The sequence below is a fragment of the Pseudopipra pipra genome, chromosome 1, assembly GCF_036250125.1.
Source record: "Pseudopipra pipra isolate bDixPip1 chromosome 1, bDixPip1.hap1, whole genome shotgun sequence".
Classification (NCBI taxonomy): domain Eukaryota; kingdom Metazoa; phylum Chordata; class Aves; order Passeriformes; family Pipridae; genus Pseudopipra; species Pseudopipra pipra.
Genome location: NC_087549.1, coordinates 77717389 through 77744899, shown reverse-complemented (window position 1 = coordinate 77744899; position 27511 = coordinate 77717389). Strand labels below are relative to the sequence as shown.

Here is a 27511-nt window from a genome sequence, read left to right as displayed (position 1 = left end):
ATGACCACTTTCCTGGGGAGCCTGTTCCAGCACCCAACCACCCTCTGGGTGAAGAACCTTTTTCTAATAGCCAACCTAAACCTCCCCTGACACAACTTCAGCCCATTTTCTTGGGTCCTCTCTGGTCAATAGAGGTAAGAGATCAGTACCTGCCCCTCCTCTTTCCCTTGTGTGGCAGTTGTAGACAGCTATAAGGTCTCAAAAGCTATTATATATGCCATGTCTATCCTGGTTTTTGACCCCAGCTTTAAATCATCCAACCTGTTCCAGCCAACAAGGTAACTTTTTAATGCTTATTAAGGTAACAGGGGGCCTGGACTCTGAACAGTGTATCTTATCCTGGAGATAAAAGTAAAGGGAAAAAGAAAGTGAGCTTTTATCTAGAACTCGAATCAAACCAATGCTGGTTAATTGCTAGGGCTGCAGCTAGGATTTTAAAGGAAAGTTCTGAATTTTTTTGATTCCATCTTGACAAGATAGAATTTAAAAAAAACCTAGAAAGCTCAGTGTGCTAATTCTGGATGTAAAGGCATTTCTAGCCATCTTCATTTTTCAGTCACATCATATTTTATATATAATATAATATAATATAATAAATATAATATAATATAATATTTTTACAAAGGAAAAGATCTGACTAATATGTTGTGCTAGAAATAGACAATACTCCATACTTGTGGTGTGTTGAAGGTTTAGGTACAAACTGTCTAGAATCAAACCTATAATGAAAATGTGAACAAACACACTAAGTTTCAATTAGGCCTCTGAAAGCTATTGAAATACTTAAAAACTAATTACATTTTCAGCAATTGTTAATCCAAAAATACGGCTAAGCTGTATTTTCTGTGATATTCACAGAACAATAATATTATTTTGGTTTCTGTGACTTAGAAGGTACTGAAATTTTATGGTGTTGAGCTACCAAAACAAGAAATGTTAATTAAGAAAAATATAGCAATAAACCTCATGAAATATATCACTGAAGGTAAAAACAATATTTGGAAATAACATCTGCCTTAAATGGAAGAGGGATTGGAAAGAGAAAAAGAGACAGTCTTAGACTTTAAAAAATAGCCTGGATTGTGAACACTTGGTAAGAACTCTTAGGTGTTACAACCTGTAGATTTAATGGAGGTTTTTGACATAGTCTCTGTGGAGCTCTGAGACAGTAGGAGGAATGGAGTCTCATAGGAGGGATTGTTTGATTTAGGTATGTCAGTCAGGATGCTGTTGAAAAATTCATCACACTTTACTACCTTAAAATATATTTTTATTTTCAGATATATTTAGAGTCTGCATCTAAATGCCACTGTCACCTTTAAAAAATCAAATAGGGAGAGGAATTTATTTTTTCCTGCACAGTGATTGTTTTTGGGTATCTAATTACAACATTAGGGCATGTAAAACCAACATCTGTCTTTATGTTATGTGATATAAGAAGTTCCTTTCCAGAGGACCAGCTAGCTTGCTTTCCCATGTGAAAGATTTGTCTGGTGTTTTGTTTTTGCTGTTTTAGAATGCTCAAAACTGTGTAATTTCCCTTTCCTTAACAGTATTTCAGGATACAGCCACTAAGTTTTGTTTCTTCCTGGGCTTTTGTTACAACTGGGTTTTTTTTTGGTAGGTAGGATGTAAAAGGGGAGAAGAAATGAAAAAGGAGGGCATTTCTTTGCCTTTCCTTGATTTTCATTTGAGCAGTGTCAACAAGAGTGATGTACTCATCTAAATAATTAATTTTACATAACGTGTTTCTCTGATTGTAAATTGAATCTAAGAATATCTCAGCTTTTTGCACATACTGCATAACAACCTGTAATCATCTACCCTCCACGGTTGTCCTTATGCTGTTTTGTTACTTTATATGGTATATATTTTTTATTTTTTGATATCAAATGTGTTAGCCATTGGCTCGATCTGTGAGATGTATGTGAAAAAGTGGAAGTTAGAAGTAGAGCTTTTTGGGTATGGAAGGTAAAAATCATAGCGAAAAATATACCAGGTTTTTACTTCCCTTGGCAATTCCAGCATACCGATTCCCAGAAACAGATATATTTTGTGTGGAATTTTGTTCCACGATTTTTGTTTCCAGTTAATATTTTCTTTATTTAACCATCTCTCTCTTGAGCTGTATTAACTAGATATCTCATATTTCATAGAAATAGTACTGCTGGATTTTTTACATCATCTCTGATAGCTTCACATATTAGTTTTCACAGCTTCAGCTGTTTCCAATTGAACTTTCCAATCTGCTTCTCTGTCTTGATTTGTTTTCCAGTGATTTTTTCTTGTATCTTTTTCTATTTTTTCTTATGATATTTATCTTTCTATAATGTCTGATTGCTTGTTGGTTGGATTTCCCCACCCCCAACTTTCCACAACAGAATTTCTGTTGCCTTATATGAAAGAATAACCTTTATTTTTCATGGAGAGTTTCATTGTTGCTGTTGTTGTTCTTATTTCTATTTATTTTGTAAAAGGCAGTTTATATAAAATAATTTCCTAGGTGAAGTAACAGTCAGTATCTATTAGCATAGATACTTTTGGGGTTTAGGTGATTAGAAGTGGTCTTTACCAAAAAACTGTATTTAAATGTGAAAGAGGTACAAAAAATAACAACCCTTGACACTGTACAGCCATCAGCTAGATTTGCTGGCTTTAAGAGTTCAGGAGAGGGATATCAAATGCTCTTTTCTCTCTGTTTTTTTCTTGATCACCCTGATCAAGTTTCAGGGTGATAAAGACTAGCTTTCAGAAAAGTAATATACCTACACATAAATTTAGCAATAATTTAGTTCAATATCTCATTGAGTTATCTCACCAATAAAGGAAATTTCCTTATGTTATTGAAATTAAAAAAGTAGTCCAGTTTTTCATTTGTAATTTTGTCAATTTAGAACTATATTGCCAAAACATTTGTGGTTCTTGAAATTACTACTAAATTATTTACAGAATTTTCATTTTATTAATTGCTTTTTTTCTAGTTTTCTATTTCATACACATAGGTACAACTAACTACAACAAAGGGGCAAAACAACATGTAACACAGTTTTAAATGCTTTCCAAAAAAGTTTTCCCACTACTCCTGTCAAATTGACTAGCATGAGCAGAAGATGTATGTTAGAAAGCACGGACTATTATATAGGCTGAGAAAAACTTGGTGCTTCAGTTTATCATGTCCCTAGCTCAGCTCTACTGGCCTTGGGAATAGAGACTAGAGATCAACTATATTTCCCTTCATCTACCTAGATGAAGGCCACTTTTTTTCAGCCAGTTACCTGAAGTCATCAGGAGTACTCTATATTCTCTTTTGGCAATCTATGTAACTCTTATTCGAAGGATATAACAAAAAACCACATCCAGTTTTTTCTTTCTGACAGTAGTCCATTATTCTATCTTTGGTCTCCAGGTCAATACACCATTGTTTTTGCAGTGCTGGGAGACCTCATCACTGTCTCCAGCTACCTAAAAGGGGGCTGTAGCCAGGTGGGCGTTGGTCTCTTCTGCCAGGAAACCAGTAGTAGGACAAGAGGGCATGGTCTTAAGCTCTGCCAGGGAGGTTTAGGTTGGATATTAAGAAAAAAATTTTTACAGAGAGGGTAATCAGACATTGGAATGGACTACCCAGGGAAGTAGTGGATTCACTGTCCCTGGAGGTTTTTGAGATGAGACTGGATGTGGCACTTAGTGCCATGGTCTAGTAACCGCAGCAGTGCTGGATCAAGAGTCGGACTTGATGATCTCGGAGGTCTTTTCCAATCTGGTTGATTCTATGAAAGATACAGCTTTGGGAATAAACAATAAGCACAGGCAACACCGAATGTAAGATTTTCCTGCCTGATTATTTATATATAATAATGACATGGTTTTGAAGCTGTTCAGATTTTGATAATCAAAGAATTTGTTCTGATGGGGAGGAGGTTTAGAGGGCAGAGTGAAGAGGGAGAAGTCAGAAAGTATATGAGCAATGCAATTTCTTACAAGTTCTATAACTTTGTCACTCTGTCACCATGGAACTACAAAGGGTCCCCAAGGGATGTGACAAAATATGTGTTGAACTGTGATGAATGTGCATTTACAAAACTCAGTCATTCAGATGAATTCAAATATGGGTCAATATGATTATGGGAGATAGGGGACTCTGAGATTCAGGAGAAGTCCCCAGTATGAAGGATGCATGTCCTCACGATGATGAAGCATATGCATTTTGCATCACTGTGCTCCTATTGGTTTCCTGGGAATTCATTATAGTCTTGCTGCCACACTAAGCAGTAACTACTCTGCTGTAATGATTTCCAGCAATGCTGGTGGAACTTTCCCACCTCATCTTATTTAATTATTTCTTTTAATTTTAACTCAGTCTGACAGTCTCTTGAGATACACAACTCATTTTCTCAGAGGCTCCCAGGAGACAGCGATAACACAAGTCTACTCTGCAGTTGCATGCATCTTTATAACAAAAATCATAAATCAGTGCACTTTATCTGAAACTGCAGACAAGAGCAATGAGCAGGCAGCATCTCAGTATATTAGCTTAAGGCAACAATTCAAGGGATTTCAGAAAGTTCAGGGGTTTGTTTTGGTTTGGTTTGTGGTTTTTTTCCTTTGGTCACAGTTCTTTGTTCATTGCTTTACTGCCTCTTCTGTGCTAACTGTTTGAGGTATTTCCATCTGAACTTCCCCCTGCAGGCCACTTTGATCTGATGTCTTCAAGATAGATTTCAGGTTTCTGTGGTGGAGGGTGGAGATAAGGGAGGGTGGGGGCAGGTTTGTAATGAATGCTTGTACCTTTAGTACCTTTAGTAGGAGAGTGCTGAGTAAGAATGAGGACCTTGGTACTGAACATTAGTTAGGCTTTGGTTTTAAAGATGCTTGCCAGAGCTATAACACTTCAAAGAATCTGCACTAAAAATCCCCTCCCTTTTAATAGTTGTATTTCTCTTAGCCTGGAAATGATTGCCCAGGCTTCACATACAATTCAGGATCAATTGAGGCCTGAACTTCAAAGCATGATTATAACAGGAAGTAGGTGTTGTTGTAATATTTCTTTCCTATTGCTTAGAATAAAGGATTTTAAAACTTTAATTTGGGGGTCAGGTGTTTAAGAATTATTCTCTTAATTGAGTTATATAAAATAGTGGTTTTAACAAAATATAAATTTAATGCCTCCTAGTTAATGCTAATGCTAAGAAGAACAGATATTTTTTGAGATGAAGAAGCCCTTGATATTTTGCTGCTTTTTTCCTCTTTTTTTTTTTCTTTTTTTTTTTTTTGGTTTGGTTTGGTTTGGTTTGGTTTGGGTTTTTTTTTGCTATGGATGATTTCTGAGAGGGGGGAGAAACAAAGTTCTGTATAGTAAATCTTGATTTGTTGTTATCTTCTGCACTCATTTATACTTTTTTATAAGGCAAGAATTTTCCATCACAACCATTTCCATAGCTTTTATAAAAGAAAGTTTAGCAGCAATGATTTCAAATACATTTTAAATGTGTCATTCTGAGAAATTTCAATGCACTTTATATAGCATTTTTAACTTATTATGCACTACTTATAGTCTTATTAATGGCTCCCAGTCTTTTCTCAAGATGAAAACTAAGGGAAGAAAAATAATACTTCAATGAATAAAACTACAGCCCTTACATTTTTTGAGGTACTTCTTAATTTTAATGTATGTCTGAAGTATAAAAATGATTGATCTATTTAAATAACTCATCTGTAAATATAGAAATCTATAGAAGGAAATTGCATGCCTCAAGGCAAAAACTGATTTCTGGCAAGAATCAGGAAAGAATGGAGAAAGGCAAGGAAATCAAGAAAGAAGAGTACATAGTAAGAAACAAATGTGAGCCCCAGAATGGCTGGATTCTGTCGCTGGTATAACTCAGATTTCATACAAAATTTAACTGTAGAAAAAAAATCCTATTAAATCACATTTGTACTTAAAGGAGATAATATTCCTCATGTTGTATGAATCTGTTCTGAGATGGAATGTGAGGATGTTAAGACAACAGGATCTTGGTCTTCATAGGGGTTGAGGGGAGATTACATTGTTATGGAAATAAGTAGCAGGGAAATACTAAATGTCTACAAATTTCTTTCCTCAGTTGTACAGAGTTTCTTTTTGAGCTGCCACACAACCACAAGAGACTGGAGTTCTTCCTTTAGTTCAGCAAAACCCACTGTCCTGAACCGAATATTAGCAGTGGAAAATATGTGCTTTCTGGTTATTTCTAACGTGCAACAGTATTCTTCCATTATTCTGATGAGAAACTGTTCTTAGCTAAAAGTTCCAGGCTTCTGTTATAATATGGACTTGAAAGAAGCATAAGGTCAAAAAATCTGCAGCCAAAATACAGCAAATAAATTTCCTTCCACTGCAGTATTTTTCCATCTGATTTCTAATTTCTAGTTTGTTTCTTCTTTAGAAATTATGACTTTATTCTATTGGGTTCCCATGAAACTTAGAAACAAAATTAGTTTCATTGTGTTTCTGTTTACATAGCTTGTAATGGTTTTAAGATACCTCAACAAAATCAGTATCGGAATATTCCACTTTTCATAGATTTGTTTGCACGTTTTCAGACTCCTGGTGGACTGATTGATCTTTGATATCTTGAGGTAACTGAACAAATGGTTACCTTAAGGTAACTGTTTCTCTAAGTTTGAAGAAATATTTTACTCCTTTCAAGGTACTTTGCTTTAAGCGCTACATCAACTTCCACATACATATTTATATTTTACTATTGTAGTATAAAACGTTACATTTTCCTTTTTTGAGGCTGAATGAATATTGTCACTGGGAATAATACTGATCATCTAAACAGCAGTATATGAATTTTCTGTCAGTATGACATAATTTTATGAAGGTCTAGTGTGATGTTGGTTGAAATTTATATAAAGCACAAGGTGTAAAAATAAACATTTTGACTGAAAGTTCCTGTCAATATGCCCTAGTATTGACTCAGAATCCTCAAATCCCATTTTGGAGGCCTTCTTTCAAAACCCGTTATAGACTAGGTATTTTTCGTTGAGTATCTGTGTGGCATATGGAACATCAAAACCCCATGTGAAATGATTTACCAATCACTGCCTAATGACACTTTAGAAGAGATTTTGTTTTACTGCCAGACCATGTCAATCATTTGCATGTAAAGGCCAAAGGAATTGTCCTGAATCATCCAGGTTTTAATGATGTGAGTGTTTTCATAGCTTGAAGGAGCCATGCTAAGTCTTAGAGGTATTTTAACATAAACAATCAGGAAAAACTTTTACAGGAAGGATTGAAAAGAAATTTTAATTCCAATTACAGTCTTTGACTGACTGGTTAGTACAGCTTTGAGTGTAGGTCAGAAACCTGAAAATTACTGGTTTTAGTGATGAGTAAGTGGTTTTCTTTTTTTTTCTATTAGATAGAAAATGGCCGGCTGTGGAACTCTGTTGTGAAGACCTCGGAAGAAATATCAATTTTTCCAGTCAGCTTTTCATAATGTAAATATAATTTGAGCTTTCCCAAATGGGCAGCTAAACAATGAACAAGAGGAAAACCCCAATTTGGACTGTATTTCTGAACCAGGCTTCACCTTCTGTCTCGGGAATTTATTAAAGGATTACAGCTGAAAAAGAAAGGAGAAAGAAAACCTTGAACAGGAAGTTTGTCCTACAATGAGAATTACATCTTGTATCTGCCCAGTCCTAGTTTGTCTCTGTTTTGTGCAGAGGTGTTATGGAGCTGCTCACCATGGCTCCATCAAGGTGACTAGAAATCAAACCAAACACATAGAAGGCGAAACAGAAGTGCATCATCGTCCCAAGCGTGGATGGGTGTGGAATCAGTTCTTTGTTTTAGAAGAACATATGGGACCAGATCCTCAGTATGTAGGAAAGGTAAGGTCATTGTCTTTTTTTTGGTTTTGGTTTGTTTTTTCCCATTCTCTGAACTATGGCATTTATAGAGGAAAACTCTAGATGGCACCTCTTTTTTTAAAGGAGGATGTACCTCTTAGATTGGTACATACATTCATGTTGAACTTGCCAGTTGTATACTGTGTTGTATACTATTATAAAGAAAAAAAAATTACAAAGTATATAGGGTGAGGATAATAAAATATGATAAAACAGCTTTACTTCTGAGCTCAGCTAAACACAAAGTGAGTGCCGTTGAGGCCGTTACATCAGTTTCCAGATCCCCCAATGCATGGGGTCATAGCTAAAGGCTTTTCCAGACTATTTCAGAATTATATTCAGTTCTGCTTAAAAGAATATTACAAACACAGTCTAGGCTCTATAGGGTGTTCATTCCACTCTGACTGTAGGGTGGAAAAGGTCTCCTCCAAAAGGAAATTCTCTGTGACTTCCTTCATAAAAAGAGGCACAAGGTGTGTTGCTTGTTAGAGTTCCTCAGAAGTCTTTGAGAACAAGCCCTGCATTTATGTTTTCATGTATAGAGAGAGCTTCAGACAAAAAGATCAGGCTGATGTAGTTGAACTGAAACCTGGCCAACTGAAGTCTCGTTGTGTAATGTTGTCTGTATAGCTTGGGTTTTAAATTTGCATTAAAATAATGCAAAACTCTCTGTGTAGCTTTAAGGTATGGTGTATGATAGAAGGAGTATTTTCTCCCCCTGAATTCTGTCTTGCAGCATTATGATAGATTTTTTTTATTACATAATCTAAATAAGTCTTAATTTCCTTAATAGAAATGGAGAAAGACATTTAATATGAGGCATAGAGAAAGGTGGACATGGTAAAGGAACTACTTCTTTTTAGTTTGCCTTCTAATGGGGAATCCTGAAAATTACATTGTAGAGTAAGAAAAACATCCAAGGAAACCAGTAGCTTCTGAATCACAGATGGCTGTTAGTGAGGGCTTTCAGATTTGAACAGTATCATCTGAAATAAAAATAACAAGTGAAGCAACTGTATTTAAGCTACTGTTAACACAAAGACAAAAAAAAAAAAGTATTTATTCAGTTACACCAGCCTTAGTAAAATACCAAGTATTTCAGCACACCAAAAATTGTTGAGATATGTGCAGGAAATGTAAACTGAGAAAGGACCTTTCTAAATGGAGCTAATGATTTGCATTGAAAAAGAAGCTTTTGAAACAGGTGAGGGAACAAGGAGTTATCCACCCAGATCCACCTTAGACTGATTAACATTTTCATTAATGATTTTGGAGTAGAAGAAACACGTTGCAAACATCTTGCTGATGTAACGCTATGCAGGAGAATAAAACATTGTCTGGAGAGAGCTAGATATCATGAATATGATTTGGATATAGAAATGTAGAGTAAACTTCAGGACTACAAGGTTATAAGGCTCTTACAAAACAATATAATGAATTTATGTTATACACTAGTGGTTTATTGTAAGTGACAGAGAAAGAGAAGGGTCTGGTTACCAGATCAAACATTGCCTCTAATGTCATACCTGAAAGAAGGTAAGTATGATACTAAGCTGCAAAAGCTGAGATAATAAAAAAACAGGGATAAAGTAGTATAGAAGACATTGTGCAAAATAATGTTAACCTATTTACTGTACTGGCTACTTTTGTTCAAGAAAAATGGATTTATATATGAAGCTATACAGAGAAAATTAAATACTATGGCTAAAATGGTAGTGGAGAATATGTTTGTTTAATTATTCCCATAAATAATAGAGAGGGCACATTATATACACCTCAGAAAAAACCACAATGAAAAGAGGAAAGCTATTTAAGTTGATGAAATTTTACTTTATATGGAAACAAGAATAATTCAGATTCTGAAAGAGTCTACTAATAGGAAGAATTAAAAAAAAAAAGCTGAAGGGGTTTCAAAGTTAAGTGTGCGTGTCTTTATGAAAGTATTTATAGACATGATTTCATGCCAGAACAGAGGTCTGGATTCAGTGAGCTAAAGCATGATCCCTTTCAATTTTATGTTCTTATGATAGCATTATGTATTTCATTTCATCCTCTGACCGCTCTATTAATGCTACATTTACAGAGATCAATCAATAGAGTTCCTTTCAGTCCTTTGTGGTCAAAATGTGACTGTATGCCTTGTTTGAGGACATTCCTTCTTCTGTACTGAGAGATTTTCCCCCCCTTTTCCTCAAAGAATTCCCTCTGATGCTTACAATTTTCTGCTCTAAGTACTTTACAACATTAGCAAACTTATCTTTGCGAAACCTTTGTGGAACTTAAAAACAACTGTACTCTATTTTCCATTTGTTGTGATGATTCTGATGACCTGATTTACTGCAAAGATCAATCATATTAGCTCAGGCATATATTTATATTAAGAAAAAAAAGGGTGAGGCTGTCATAATATTAGTAATTAGCAAAATTTCTGTAGTGGTCATTATGCACGAGCTCCTTTTCATTTTGAAAAATAGATGTTTTACTAATGTTGCAATTAACTGTACACACCCCATCAAGGTCTCATTCTATGTACCCTTAATTTAACAAGTGATTTTCGTGCAAAGTCTCTCCATTTATAAAAGAAGGTAGTGCCCTTTAATTCCAGGCTTCTGTTTGGTGGCAGCATGGTATCAATTCTGTCAATTATTAATTCTGTAGACTACTCTGCTTCACTGGTGAGAGTTTTGCCATTTGAGATCTGTCCTTTCACATTTTTCACACTCAATTTGGGAGTAACATCACAGAAAGCAGAGTCATTATGTACAATGCTGTTATAATGATCACAGTCATTGTCATGGAAATGCACACTGAGGACAAGAATCGGGTAGGCCTGCAATGAAAATGGTAAGGTTTCTTATTCTTACCATGAAATGACTGTCAAGAGGATGGATTAATTCACTGCCATCATCTGTTACACAGCAAGCGTCAGGACAACAAATCACCATTATATTTTAATATCAAGCATATACCCATTCCTCAGACATTATTTCTTTTCTCTAAGAAAATGTCATTTGGAGATTGGAAAAATTAATATAAAATTAATCCACATTAGCCATATGCAGAAGGGTTTTATATATGGCAAAACATACGTCCTGGAAAAATGAGGTTATTGGATCAGGGGTTGGACTTGATGATCTTGGAGGTCTTTTCCAACCCAGTCTATTCTATGATTCTATGATTCTATGATTGTAGAAACAAGAAATTATACTTTTGTAGATGATAAGTATTTTCTGTGGTTCTCGGTTTATTGAAATGGTTCACTGCTGTTGCACTTAGGGTAAGGTTTCAATGTTTCAGGGTATGTTTCCCTGAAGAAAGAACTCAAAAAAATGGTTTTGTATTTAAAAATATATCTTTAAAGAATTTAACACCACAGTGACTTCTTTTTCCAAAACTATGGATTATCTGGAGAGTATTTCTTGAAAATATGAATTATTTGGTTTCCCAATAATCAGTAGTATCTAGCTATGTTAATTCAGAACGACTATTCATCTACAACAGCAAGCATGCGTGTGTTTATCTGCATGAGGGTGTGCAATGCCGAATCTGTGGAAATTTGAATAAACGAGATAAAATATCCTTGTGTAAAATAAGTAACTTGAATGCACAGAACTGAGCTTTGAGCTACATGAGACCTTTTGTCTTTTGCATGTCTCTGATGTAAATTTTTCCAATGAAAAAAATAGTTGTGAATGCAGAAAGGGGCAGGGTTAGTGAATGCACCATGGCCTGGTGAGGAATCGGGTACCTAATGCACCAGCTCAGAGGAATGAAGATTCTCCTGAAGAAATCTAGAAAAACTTAGGCTATGCGACTGCAAACTTTAACATTTCTCAGTTGTCATTGTTGATATAGTTTACCTTTCTCTTGAACTTTCTGCGTGCTTCTAGGTTAGATAACTCATGTCTTAGGATATGATAAAAATAACAAAGAATTTTAGGAAAGAAGTGAAACACGATATGTTTCAGTCTATTCTTCATTTTGAACCTTCACACCTCTCTCTGCAGAAGGTCTGCTCCTTCTTGAAAGGATATTTCTTAAAGGTCAGTTGCACTGGAAGCAAGTCATAACTACACATTCGCTGTGCTTTTTTCTTTGGAGAGAGAAGTCAATAAGCAGTGATAAAAGGAAGATCAGTGAGAATTTGAGGTTGAGTGAGTCATGCTATTAAGAGGGAATAGCAGAAAAATATAATGCACAAGACTGACGATTTCTCTGTGGACCCTTTGGATTTCTGAAATACAAAATGTATACCTCTTAATCCACTTTCAGATGTCCTCTGAAGGGTAAAGAAGAATGATTGTTCTGGTATTCAGATCTGTGTTGGTTTTCAAATGCATTTTTCTTCCAGACTTTTGTGAGTGACACTTTTCTTAGTTCTTACATTTTTATCTGTAGTTCAAAAACAGTTTCAGATTTGTGTTGATGCAGGAGATAAGGAGGTATGGAACAGTTGGAAATGAGTGTGAATTCAGGAAGGGGAAGGGGAAGAGGAAAGTAACAGCTTTTAATATGTCTTGAAATGCTTTGTTGAAAGTTAGATTAGGAAAGTAATCCCAGTTCTTACAACGGATTTACAAGATAGTAATTCTGTTAATTTATTATTTTATTCTTGAAAACATAAATACGACATAACAGATTTGCCATTCAAAATTATTTTTCAAAGTAATATGTGACATGTGATTAAAAGAAGTTAGTTCTAACACAGGACAGTTAATCTAATCTTCCTCAATCATATTAAGAGAATTTAACATTAACTGATTTAATTATAGTAAGGGGAAATTATGTATATTTTAGAATAAATGCCAAGGAAGAAATAAAAGTGGAGTTTTAGAATTAAAATGCTTTTATTTAATGATAGAGGTTTACATAAAGCACATCAGATGTTTCAGCATTTTAAACATAAGCAAATAGTTCCAAGTTTTTTTCTGATAAAAAAAGAGTTGTATTTTATAATAGAGAAAAGGTAGATGATATAGTCTGAAGATTTTGTACATGGCCTGTTTGCCATTTTCATGCCTCTGTAAGATAGACAAGTGGTATAAGCAGCAAAAGCAACATCTCGAGTAACACTTTCTACCTTTTAGGTTGCTATTTTCACAAATAATGTATTTATATAAAATAATTTTCCTCTATATCTAGTGAAAATGTAGTAACAGTAACAACCTAAACAATATACTTGATATTACTAGAGCACAGTATTATATGGTCCTATATTTTCTACTGTATTTTTTACAAAAAGCTAACTCAAAACTGTTGCCAACCCAAAAGCTTTTCAAAATAAAAATGCATACATGTGCACTGGTTTTATCTTGAGTTCTGTTGGCACAGACAGTTCCTCTTTGCTGACTCCGTTCAACCTTCATTCAACAAATGTTGTTTGGTTTCATGTTAAGAGGTTGAGGGCACACTACTTGAATTCTACAAGGCATAAAATGCTGTGGACCACTATGTTGTGGTTTGGGGGGGGGGGGCTTAAGTGGAATCTCTAAACATTCAAAGGTTATTTAGGGGAAATTCAAAGTTGAGGGAAGAGAGTGCTTTCATCAGCCTGACAAATCTGACTTTCTTCCAGTTTGTTCAGCTGTATCAGGTTTCCTGAAGCATAGCACTGACAAGGGCATTTTGACTTGACAGACCAACCAAACAAACAGAAAAGCATGAACATATTGAAGTTCAGTCCTAGTCAAAAGATAGAGGATAAAGAGTTTACCTTTTTAAACTTCATTTAAGTCAACATAAATTTACACCAAGAAGAAACTTGCTCTTTTATGTCAAAACAGTTACATTGGATTTAATATGTAAAAGTAATAACTGTTTTCACAAGGAAGCTTTATAGAGTCTGTCAGTTCTATATTGCAAAACATCAGTTCTCTATGTGAAGACTGTTATTTAAATTAACGGTTCAAGATAATTTTGTCAAGGTGATCTAATCTTCCTTGAAATTGTTATGGACTGAAAAACTGAACAAATCTTGACCTTTTTTTTAATTTTTTTATTCTTAACTTCCTATAATTTCATGATTTTCACACAGCAGCAGCTCGGTTCTGTGGCTTTTACGTCTTTACACTGAACGACAACATTGATGAAACCAGCATTTTATGTGGAACTGCCATTTCTCACTTAAGTGGTTTAGCAGTAATTGTTTGAGGGGAAAATCCACCCTTGCTCCTATCTGGCCTTATTCCTTCCTCTATTCAGTTGATCATTTTGGTCATGAATTAGTTTTATGTGTCGAAATGCTGGCAAGGGGCTGTGCCGTGTTGGGCCCTGTGTGAGGCTGCCCGTCCGGACCATTGCCGGTTCCAGTGTCCCCAGCGCAGGGCACGACTGAGCCCCTCAGCCACGGGCGGGTGGACGAGAGCCCCGGGGAAAGCCTGGGCAAGGGAGGGCAAAACGCTGCCCGGCAGCCGGGGCTGAGGGAGGGGAACGGGGTGAGGAACAGCCCTGCGAGCCTCGCGGGCAGAGTGGGAAGAGGAGAGAAGGGGAGAAGAGACCCCGGCAGGGATGGCCCTGGGACTCCAGTAGGGACCCCAGTGGGGCTGGTGTTTCCCTGCAGACCACAGGAAGGACCCACAGGAAGGAGCGGGGAAGAGTGTGAGGAGGAAGGAACGGCAGAGAGGAGCTGCTATGGGCTGACTGCAGCCCCTCATTCCTCATCCCCCTGTGCCGCTAGGGGAGAAAAGATGGACCAATCCGGAGTGAAGGCGAACTTGGGAAAGAGTAGGGTGTGGGGAGAAGGTGTTTTAATTTTTTGTATTTTTTTTCAACATCTATTTTAATTTCCAAGAAATTAAATTCAATCTTCTCGTGTTAAATGTCTTATACTAATTAGCCAGTGGTCTCCCTGTCTTTATCTCAACCTATGAACTTTTCTTCATCTCATTTTTTCCCCCTGTTCTCTTAACAAGGAGGAGTGAGAGAGCAGCTTGGTGGTTTTTCAGAAGCTGGTCGAGGCTGACCCACCATGAAGTTGGTGTGGTACAACTTGCTTTTTCTGTAATTGCATCTTTAACTTACGCCATACTCTGTATGCATGAGCTTCTAACCTCTGGCGATCTTTATATCAAAAGTAAATAAAATGCCCAAATACTTACTATTTAAAAAAACCAGACAAACAAACAAACAAAAAAGACGCAGAGGTGATACACCAATTCAATCCATAAGAAGTGGTAAGGACAAAATAAAGATAATTCTGCATCTTTTTATATTAATCTTGAACTTGGTAACTCTGTTTTTTAAGGATATTTATCAGCTAATTGTAAATCGATAGGTAGTGAAACTGAAGATATACTGATAAACTTGAGCGTGAATTAGCATGTCAGTTACTTCTCAAGTATCTTCTGGACCTTATTTTGAGAGAGGTGCTCATTCATGTTCGTTGTCTGTCTAACTTTCAACACCCACATGCCTTATTGTCCTAAAGATTCTGCTTCATTATTTTACTATTAAATATCATCATCTAGGTGACAAATAACATTAATTATACTAAGCTGCTGAGAAGAAAAAAAATGGGAAAGATCAACCATAAAGAAATACAACAGAGAGATCTTCCAAGATTGACTGAAATTCAATACAGATAAAGGTAGAATGAGAAACATGAGCAGCAGCAGAGTTGAGCAGTTTTAACTGCGTTGACCATTACCACTCATTAAAAAGGCTGTAAGCTCCTATGAACTCTAAGATAAACCTCCATCAGCTAAGTTCTTAAAAACAATCCAATGAACAAACTCAATATTAGAAGTCATTACGAAGGGGGAAAAAAAACCCCAAAATAAACAAACAAAACAACAACAACAACAAAAAGACTCAAAAAACTAAAACCAAAACCAAAACTAAAACCAAAACAAGCCCCCCCCAAAACAAACAAACAAACAAACCCAAAAAACCACCACCACCAAAAAAAAAAACAAAACCAAAAAAAACCAAACCAAAAGCCAAAACCAAAACTGACTAGTAATTCTACAAAACCACAGTGCATCTGCATCTGAAATGCAAAGAATGGTTCTTATTTTCTTGTCTCTTTGCCTAGTCTTGCAAAAGAAACATTGCAGAGAGGGGTTACAAAGCTGATTCTGTAATTGCTCTTAGTTGTGGCCACTTTCTTACTTATAGAGCTATTAACTTTTTCCTTGAACTATACTGTCTTTCATCTATTATGAATTATTTTCTGCTTGGTAAATCAACTGCAGAAAGTGGTAGTTTTTATTAAAGTAGCACTTCTGCATCCCTCAAGGATAGTGACTTCTCTAACTTCACTATGGATGTTGATAGTTACTACAGTGGTTAATAGCAATAGCAAGAATGCATATCACCTTATTAGGCAGCATATACCAATGTGCTTGACTGGAAATTGGAAAGTTATAGTAATGTTTCTGGTTGTTTCACAAAAGAGATATACTGTTAAGTTGAAATGTTTTTCTCTTTCAGCCCTTTGTAGAAAACCCTAATTAAAAGCATCCCTAGGTGGAAACATGATACAAGTATCAAACCACACAGGCATCCTGGGGAGAATGTAGAAGTTTCGCTTCTGGCCAAGTAGTTACTGAGTAGTAAGTTAACTTAAAGTTTTTTGAAAATTGATAGAACCATTTCTGATGCCTATAATCAGTATTATTCCCACCACTCCCTCCAATTAAAAAAAAAAAAACCCGAGAATTTAAAACTCACTGATATTCAGGAACTGTCTTAATTGATATAATCCCCTAAATACATCTGTAGGTACAATATTGGTTTATTAGACTGGATACATCTAAATGACAATACTCATATCCCAAGAAAAATTGTATGCAATGTTTCAGTGTCTTGAATACTAAATGCAGAAAAGGAATCTTCTCTATGTGGGAGAGTGTTCCAGTTTGTCAGCCCTTATGTTTTACCTTGAATATTCTTCATTTGAAATACTCCTCATTTCTCATAGTATTCCCCTCTTTTGAAGTGTTTTCAGACAATAGTTACTGTGTTTTCTAAAACCTGCATCCCTCTCCCACTAGCAATACTATTAAGGAAGTGGAGGCAAACTTTTTAAAATCTGTTCAGATTCTCCAGAACTGTCTTCATTATTCACCTGGATTCCCTTCCCTTATGGAAATTTCTCTCATTGCAGTTCCCAGTTTCCAGCAATTTGTGACTGCATTTCCTTTTTCTAATTTATCTTTGTGTTGTTTTACCTGTGACTCTAAGAGATCACCTTGCTCTAACCTCATGTGGATCCTTTGGAGGCTAAAAGAAGATTCAATCTTCACGTTACCTCAGCTCCATGTGGCAGTTTATGAAAGACCATATTAATATGTGAACAGAGAGGTATATGTATGTGGGCACGAGAAGCTAAATAAAAGCTATTCGATGCACCTTTCTCATTCTGAAACATACTAAATATGAAGATAATGTATGTTTCAAGACTATGTGTTACATTAATATTACAGCTGCATGAATTGCTAATGGGGAGCAAGATAGGAAAAATGTGAATGATTTTGGTTTGTATTGCCTACAGTCTAAGGTCCAAAGATTTCTGAGATTATTTAGTTCACCTTCACAGCATGTTTCTGAATCTTAGTTTTAGAAATAGTTCAGCATATAACAAGAAGACCATTCTCCCCATCCTAGCATTTATTAATTTTTTTAAAAATTATTAAAAAAAAGTATATGCATTGAATGGCAGTTGGTTTTCCTGCATTTTGTCACCACAACAGGTAAAGGTTTTTTACATCAAACAGATGCAGACTTGTTACCAGTATCTACTCATATATGTCTGAAGGTATAAACCAAGAACACAAAACAAGAGAATTAACACTGAAATGTTCACAATTCACTCTGAAATGTTCATCAGTCAACTGAAGCCTATAACTAAGAGGTAATCACCCAGTGCAAAAGAGGCCTCTGCACCTTCCATTTCCTTTTCTTCTTCTTCTATGTGCAAATATTTTGCAGAGAGAAATCTGTATCTCTGTTGTCTTGTTTCAGGAGAACATAAGCACTTAAGTATTGGAGATCTGCACCTTACTAGATAGTAGGTGTAGCATCTCATATGGCAATTAATAACATCTAATGTAAAATTAACATATTAAAGAGGTTTATGCGGTTTCTGAAAACCTCTAGCAAACCATGCTAATGTGACAATAATCTGAATTTCACAGACTGGCTTCTCAGTTGTTGTAAATGGAAAATCATTGGATTTTTTCTCTAAATTGTATTCGATGGTTTAGCCACATCTGTAGAGAATCAAGGAGAATTGTATACAATGTAATTGTATGTCGAAGTCTGTGTCCTAGTTGCTGTCTATTTCATGCACCGTCTGAAGAGTTTCTGACAGAAACCAGTTATGAGTTTAGTCTGTGAAATTCTCCCAGAGGGAAAAATATGAATACTATAGTTTTGTATAGTAAGATGCTTTAGGGAAGCATATGTAGTTAAAGATGACATGTGACAAACCTGGTTTCTATTTTGTTAGTCATTGAATAATATCATGTATAGAGAAAAAGTGCACGGGAAATACAGAACAGAGTTTACAGGAGCAAGAGAAAGTGCAAGTGTTGAAAGAATTTACTCAAATGGCCACTATGCAGTGTCTGTACAGATTAATCTCAGATCAGCCAGATTTCAGGCATAAAATTACAAAGAACTTGTTTGGTCACCCTTTGGGGTATTTATCACTTTTTATACTTATCACTTTTTTGAAAGCCTTCTGATTTGGGTCGATGTTTTCAGTTCTGTCCCTCTTTGAGGAATATAGATCTTTTTATGCTTTACATTAGTTATATGAGACATGTATGAGTTTTGAAACAAATTAAAATGCTCATCTATGAGAATAAAATGGATGGCTTGTCTTTGATGGCTACGGAGAAAAATTTTTATAATTCCTATGAAGTTGTCGTACATTCAGATCACTAAGATTTGCCTACATTTATATTTTTTCTCGTTGTTTTTCAAGTTAAAACAAAAGAGTTCCAAATCGGAAATATTAAGAGTTCTGAAAAATGAAATTAAACTATGAAAGCTTTGGGCTTCATCATAATCAGTATTTTTACTTTCTGGGAACTTTACAGAACCCTGACTGACTTCAGAAAATTTCCTGAGCATTGCAACAATGGTTTATCGTTTATATTAACATTCAGCTGACAATCAGAAGCTAAATTTGGAATTGACTTCTGGAAGGTCTTTGTTATGTGGAGGTAGCAGGATCTGGGTGAGATAATGGATAAAAGAATCTGTTATTCATCCACTGCGAGTTTCAAAGAGTGTAAAGGGACAATTTTCACCCATTCTACAGAGCTGGGATGCCCAGCAGAGGACACACTGAGAAGCTATGTGGCTGAATTAATTGTACACATGAGACATACAACAAATACACCTTGATTAATTAATTAACCATCATGTTTGTTGATTAGGTGAGTTTCAAGTGCCTTTAATAGTGAACTTAGTTCCCTGACAAGGAGAGAAATTGAGTACTAAAGACATTCATTTGTACATACTTATGAACCTCCACATCAGGGAGGAGAAATGAGCCCCGGTTCATCTCTGCATTTAACTGGAAAATAGAATGTACATTATAGCAGAAGAGGTTTTCTTCTCTTTCTTGAACTATTAGAAATTAGAAATGTGTGACAAGAGACTAGTGTTGTATTCTGTATAAATTTCACTGTTCCTTTTTTTTCCTGTTTTGTCAAAGATGTCAAGAATATGGATCAGATTCTGACATGATATTTTTTACATTGGATATTAATATTCTGTAGAGTTATTTTATTTTGTGCATTTGCTTATTAAAATTTGGGCCGCTTACTATTTTTTCCCCAGTTTTATTTTCCCAAATGTTAAAAGAAGTCAAACTGCCTATTAACATTTGTTTTCTTTTCTTTTCCTCTGCCTTGAGAAATTATAAGTTTTCCAAGGGCAGGATGGCAGTGGAGGGAGACAGCATCTGGAATCAGGAGGAGAAACAGCAGAGAGCAGTGATAAAGGGTACTCCTAAGTCCCTAAGCAGACTCTTAGGTCTCAGGACAGCAAGAATAACATCATATGGATCTGTAGTGAGTCATTACACAAAACAGGTAGAAAGGACAAGAAACAATTATGTGCAAGAGAACTTGATGAGATGGAGTTGACAGCCAGAGCTGGAAGCATGAGGACCATGACAGGAGGGTAAGGCTATAAATCAGTTTTGGCTTCACCATTTATTTGCTGTTAAATTTCTTCTGCAATTATGAACCATAATGATGATCCTAATTTAAATTACACTGTCACCTGTCTGTGATTTTCAGATTGCCACAACAGTGGAAAGGATTGTTACTTAAATAAAGTCATTATTGTTACAGTTTCAATACTAATCTATTAGTTGAGTAGTCCTACTGACTGACATTATCTTTCACAGTTTAACATTGTCCTTTTATAAATTATTTAAAAAGTATAAAATACTGTTTCTAAGTTATCCATCAGAATACATGTGTCCAAGAGCATTAGCATTGTTCCTTTCTGTCCTGCTTCATAGCTGCAAAAGGGAAAGAAGCTTTTGGCATGATTTGCTTAAAAATGAGAAAAGATGAAATTCCTCTTAATGGGAGGGTCACCAAACATTTGGGCAAGTCTCAACACTCCGCAGAGATGATGTGCAAGAGATAAAATGACACATATAACAAATAAGTATGTAACCCCATGAGCTCAAAATATGTTATTTTCTTTAAAAGTTCCTCCATAATTAAGCCTCACCTCAGTAGAAACTTCTGTTGTTTTTCTCAGAAGTGATGAAGTTCTTCTGGTGACCTTATAGTGTGGATAAAACCTGTACAGAGTGCAGCAGAGTATTGCCCTGTTATATATATGTATATATATATGATTAAGAAATATGAGTAATTAGCACATGATAAATGCTCTAAACACTAACATTAGTGGTATGAGCACATATTATTTTTTTTATGTAAGCCCCTTATTCATATGGGACTAACCTTAAACATAAATAGCTATTTCATGAAAGATAAGAAAATTGATAAATATGTTATTTTTCAAGCCTTGTACCTCTTAAGAAATTTGAACTAGAACAACCTTTCTTTCAAGATGCTTGGGCTTTTTTGCAGATTTTTTTTGATTCAAGAAAAATGTGTCGCTGTAGTATTTCAGCATTAGTGTCTGCAAGACAAATTAAGTGTTGCTGATATACAGTGAAATAATGATTCCCTGCAAAAAAATAGACCCTTTTTCAACCCTTTATAAATACTACCATTAAAAGTTAGAGTCTAATTTATTCTTAGAATTGAACTAGTTTACCTATCCTTAATCAAGGCAAGATCACACATTAGAAGGAGGTGATTTATACATGAAATAGCTAAAATGTTTTTTAAAAGGACAGAGAATTTTAGGTCAGGAAGAAACATCAAGAGATTAGTTATTCCATAATGGTAGTCAGCTATGAGATCAGTTATGACTAAACCTTTTCTAACAGAGTTTTGTCTACTTTGTCTCATTTAATCAGTATTCTTTCGCATCATCTCAGTTGTTCATTCATTCATTTCTTCATTCATTTTCTCTCATGCTTTCATTTTTTAATGTATTTGGGGTTTTTTTGTGGGGGGATGGTGGTGGAGTTTTGTAGTTTTGTGGAGGAGTTATTTTGCAGTTTTTGTTTGTTTATTTTTGTCTGAGGTAATGGTCCCTAGTCAGAGGTACTTGTATATTAACTACTGAAACTCCATGAACAAGGTAGAGATGTTCGAGGAGAGTAAGTAGAATCATCACTAACTAAAATGAAATCATATCCAGAACTAATCAGATAGAAATGTTCATCTATCTTAACATCATTTTTTAATGTATAGGTTTTAAATGCATAGGACATCAGAAAATGTCCCAAGATTCCCTGGTGTGGTAAGGTTCATACTGAACATTCTAGGGCCCAATTGATTTTTTTTCTGAAGCTCCTGAGCAAATGCAGTTTTTGCAAAGAAAGATATCCTTTTCGCTGCAGAGACTCCTTGGAGAACATATATAGGGTGTCAGAAAAGAAGGTATTTTAAAGATTTGGTTAGTAGGTAGTATTTCATAATCTAGTCTGGATACCTCATCAGCCAAGGTTTTGAAATATCCCCTCTCTCTTCTTCTGTTTTGTGAGATAGGGGAGCACGGCCATGGAAACTTTTGTTCCTCTACCATAAAAAATAATATTTTATTTTTAATTTTGTTATTATTATTGGAGAGCATTATCCAGAATTGGAGTGATGAGAATATTTTTCATGACCAGATTAGTCTGAAAAAAGTCTTCCATTTGTTACTGAATACATACTGGAACTGAAATTGAAAGCTATCTGAAAACCTGTTGTTAGATGTATCTATATATAGTAGCCCATGCTTACTGTTGTCAGGAATAGGTAGCAAAAATTCATATTCACTAGAAAGAAATTTGCTGACTTAATGTCAGGTAGTATTTTGCTTTCTGTTTTCACAGGACTTCATTTTTACCAAGGAGAGTTTTGAGACCAAATAAAACTTGAAAAAATACAAAACTCACAAAACAGCATGAGGTGTGTCTATAGTGTATGAAGTAAAATTACACAGACATAGGTAAAGCTATAACATTACAACAGTAAGAATAAAATGGAATTAATTTGTAACTAGGTGTAATAATCCCAATGTACTGTGGGCTATGAAACCCCTTTCTAGATTTTTACTATTAATTAAATTTTGCATTTTGAGAATTTTGCAAGTATTCCCTTCAAATGTTAATTTGAATAACAGCATGATACTGAAAGCACCACTTCCAGGAAGAAAATAAATGGCATGCAAACTCATACTTTACTAAATGTCCATGTCCTTGGTGTCTTTCTGCAAAGCCATTATCACAGCCATGTCCTGTGCTTTAAGCTCAGTGCTGGAAGCTTTCTTCTTTATATTAAAAGTTAATGTAGAATTGTGCAAATTGTCTTAATTCCCTATTCAAAAGAAAAGGCAAAATGGGAGTGAAGTATTCTAAACTGTCTTTTCAAGTGGACCAGGATTGCATGTGTGCTGTATATATAAAAAGGTGTGCATCTGCCTTCATAGAATTAAATGTGGATATTTTGCTGGGGCAGGGCAGGTCATGTTTTTAAACTGAAAATGCGTTTATTGCCTGCCCGCGGAGCCTTTGGATGTGTTTAGGAAAGGCTGAAACACAGATGGCCCTGAGAAAGAGAGCTCCTTTGAATTATTTACTTCAATGAAAATTCCACATTGTCCACCTTAATTCTAAAAGCAAACAGTTTTAATTTGGGATTTTTTCTATTAGAAAATTTCCTGTTGCATGTTTCTATAACTCTCTATTTGCTGCAGAGTTTTGCACTCAATCGCCCTTCCAAAATTCTCCATATCATAAAGCAAAAAATTTAAATGCTATGAGCTTATATTTAAATTTTCATGTGTCGTTGACATCACGGTTTAACAGACTTTTTATCTCTTATTTTAATAAGTGATAGCAGTGAATGGAACACTGTGTCTGGGACTCTTTAAGTGTACAGAAAGAGAACATTAGTGTTACACATTTGAATTAGATGATGATGAACATAGGACAGTGTTAAATCAGAAACATAAATTTTGTGTTAAGAGTAACATGCAGAATATATTGCTGTTTGTTTCAGTAAATCGATGAGCCTCTAACTTGCTTTGTTGAAATGTTAAACACTATCAAAGGGTGACGGGAAAAAAGTAGTTCTCCACTAGGTTTTTCTTGTGATAAATTCAAGATATTTCCATGGTCAGGATATATCTCTCCTACAGAAAAATGAGAACAAGTTCAAGTATACATACATGCTGTCCATGTATGACTTTACAATGGACAGCAAAGAGCGTAAATATTTTTTCAGTGAGAAATTTAGAACTTTGAGAAGAACATTTTATTTCATTTTAAAATGTCCATTTATCTAAAGCTATGTAAGAAAAATTCTTCAGCCCACTTTCCATGGTTTTTAAACATATGGTAGAATTTTAATGTAACTTTAACTAGAACAATAGTAGAATATCAAATATTACACAATTTACATCACAATCTCATCTGCGGATACTTCTTGTATATCCCATTATAGAAAAATATACCACATTTGCTTTTAGAAATGGGAATTTTGTGAATTAAACACAGAAACAATTAAGCATTTTTCAAATTTAAATGTTAATTTCTGGAAATTTGGAGGGCTTGGTCTCTTTGGTTACTATTTCAAAAACCTAGCATACTTTCTTATCCTCATTATTAGGCTGTGTGTTGTCAGTCATATTGAAGAATAGGTGTTGTCCATGAAAAGATAGAAATTATCTGTACTGTGCCAAGAAGATATCATGCAGTACTTGCAATTACACTGTCAGGTGGAAAAAGTAGCAAAAGATTACACGTTACACGAGGCCTCTGTAGGAGTGCTGTTAACTCAAAATGCCAGTCAGTCATAAATTGTAATATAAAATTGATTTATAAACATTTTCAGAACTTGTGTTTTACTTGTCCAGAAGTTGTACTGAACTAAATGTAAAAAATTAGGGATTTATTATGTCTTACAATCCAAACCTTACAGTAGTGGCAGTACAGATATTTATGGACTGATGGGCGTCATGGTAACTCTGTGGAGGAATACAGAAGCAGTAGCACAGTAGCCCTTTGGAAAAAATGTGTTCATTGGTAGGAATTACCTGATTAAAAAAACCCTTCAGCTCAGAAATTGTATTTCTTCTTGTCAATACTTATGTGAAGTAGGGAAATATGCAAAAAGATTCCTAAATTTCCCCAGTTTACATTCATGCAAGATCCAGAAAGCTTTTGTAACAGTCCATAAAAAGCATACTAAAGCTAAGGACAATTGTTTACATTTCCATTCACTGCCATTCACATATCATTGCTATGTTTGTATTTCTTTATTCCTACTTGTAAAAGCATAGTTATCATTGTAACAGGATCACTTTGTCACTTCTTTATTGCAGTCATTACATGACTTATATCTGTGGACGGGGCTTCTGCTGTAAACATGAACATTTGTCTGACTTATACAACAAAGCTGTTGAAAGTAGCAACGATTTTCCATTATCAATGGATTTTGAGTCATGGGTGATTTTTAAATCTGTGGAAACATTTCTTCAATGTGATGATGCAGAGTTCTTTTCCCATGTCATCTAGTACTTTTTGTTTCTAGCAAACAGCAAGAGTTCTGCCTTATATGAAGAAGGAAAGTATCTGTGATCAGAAAAAAGCAATTTTTTTACAAATCTAAATTTCAACCAACAAGAAGAAAAACTGTAGACCACATGAGAGAGATTAAATGGCATTCCAGATGCAAACCCAGAAAATTACTTTATGTGTTTAATGCTGTATAAGCAGTAAATCAAGACCCCAATAAATTAATATTCTGATGTTCAATATTGTGATATCACTTTCTAATATTTTAAAAGTATATTACAAAGAACTCTTAACAAATAAAGTTACAAACAAATTCCCTCAATAATGAAAACATGTATTTCTTTTACCTGGAAAAAGCATTAACATGAGTTGATACAGAGCTCACAAAAATATGGAGATTCAATCCTTTTGAAATGATGATATATGCAGTTCTTGATGACACATGGTAGTGGGTTCTTTTCAGTTTCTTTAGAATGAATCACCTTTTTCACCTGAAATAGAACCCATTGGACAGTAGCTAACCTGTTTTCTTTCCACAGTCTTACAATTTTCTCAACAAATTAACTTCAAAGAGATCGAAACCAAAAATGTGTGAAAGATTTTTGGAAGGATGGGATAAAAGGAAGCTGGTAAATTAATTATCTCTCCTTGATCCTTTCCACATAATACTTTTTTTCCTAATCAAACTCTGTAATTTAGTAAGTAATCAAGTCCCTGGCACAAAATTTCCTCTAGTTGATTTTACACAGCTCACAAAAACTATATCAGAAAATCACACATTTACTTTTTATCTTCACAGTATTGTTTAGGAAGAGCAAAGTAAAAAGAATTAATTTAGAATATCACATCAGTACCCAGCAGAGTTGTTTTTCCAGAGCTTAAAAATTAATGTGCTGATCTTTCATAGAGTAAACAGTATTAGCTGTAGCACTATCAAACAAACAAGCAAATGAACTGTACTTTCAAAAAGTGAGTTTGAGTACTATTACACTTACAGCTATGTGTTCCAGTGAGCTATTTCTATCACTCTCACTAAAATCAGGAGAGTGCATGGAGATCAGTAATATAAAATTCATTGATCACTGTTTTAGAGAACTGATAGTTCTTTCTCATTTGGAAAAATCTAAATAATCCTTAGGTTGGCATTCCTATTCAGTAAAGGCATATATGCCTTTTGTTTTTGCAAGATCCTATTAAAATGGATGTGTTCCTTTTTTGTCTTCTGTACTGAAAATGGAAAGGAAAAGCAGAGCTTGATTCTCTCTTTTTGCACACTAAAAAACAAAATAAAATACTGCCATGAGAGTAGCTTGACTGAGCAAGCACCAGGCATGAAGGTCAAAAGCACCTGTAGAAAGTCTGCAGAAACAGTGTGTGGAAACAGTAACTCTGTTTTTACTCAATCTTTGTCACAAATGTGTAATGTTTTTCAGTGACGAATAGCTTTTTGTTGCATCAGTGATTTTCCAAGTCTGGAACTTTTGTATCTCTTGGGTCTTTCTAAAGAGTATATGCACTTACCATTTTTCTGACCTAGACCTTTTCGGTGTCCCAAGCAAACATCTTTTCATATGAAAGCAGGCTTACTTCACCAGATAATGCAAGTTATAATATTGGTAAGTAGGACTACTTTTTGCATCTTTGATGTGTAACGTGACTATGTAGCTGAACGGTCCGGCATTTACAAACAAATGTAAACCCAGTGCTTTGGTGGTCTAAGTAAATTAGAGGTTTCCAGAGCCCATGCTAGAAAGTAGTACCATGAACTGAAACACTTTCACTGTATGCTTGTACCCATTTATAGGAATGGTGAGATTTTTAGACGTGATTTATACTGGCTTATATTAAATTATTTATTATAATTTAATAACTCAATCTAAAACAAAACATTGTTCTTCCAATGGTGATGACGTGTGGCCACGGCTTATTTTAGTAACAGAGTATCATCAAGTCATTTGGATTCAAATTCAGACAAATTTATGGCCCTCCTACATGGATCTGGGAATCTAAGTTATTACCATGATTACAGATTTATTGATTGTAAAGTGTGATTTGGTGACAGTAACTGTGAGGAGATGCTGAAAACTGCAGAACACTCTGTTTTATGAATTTGTCTTAAGAGCATGAAATACAGTTTTCTGCATGGCTTAGTAACATCAGACGGGGGAAAGGAGTCATGTATTGCAAGAGCACAATGCTATGAAGTAGTATATCATCAATATGTGCATAAACTCCTTGTTCATACACATTGGAGTTAGACTTTTGGCTATCATATGAACAAACCTAGAAAAAATCCAGCCTAGATCTTGAGAATTATTTGGCTGAATGAAACATTAATTTGAAGCCTAACTTGCATCTCTCATGGTGTAATTTCCTCTTTTTTAAAAAATTGATGATGTTTTTTCCAAAGGAATAGAAAAGATGAGTTTCTAAATGTTCTGAAATTCTATTGCCTTCCAGGAATAATTTTTTTAGGGCATCAAGAATCTACCTCCCCGC

At 35.0% G+C, this 27511-nt stretch overlaps 1 protein-coding gene across 13 annotated transcripts in view; it reads left to right on the top strand.

The window, feature by feature from the left end:
* Positions 1–27511, top strand: part of CDH18 (cadherin 18) — a 501066-nt gene that overhangs the window by 329493 nt on the left and 144062 nt on the right. For all 13 annotated transcript variants that reach the window (XR_010432152.1, XM_064662041.1, XM_064661985.1 and 10 more), the window contains one exon: positions 7407–7881. Coding sequence is in view for 12 of the 13 variants with exons in the window: in XM_064662041.1 (XP_064518111.1) it covers positions 7660–7881 (222 nt within the window). In the remaining variant the exon portion in view is untranslated. The remainder of the gene's footprint in view (positions 1–7406; positions 7882–27511) is intronic.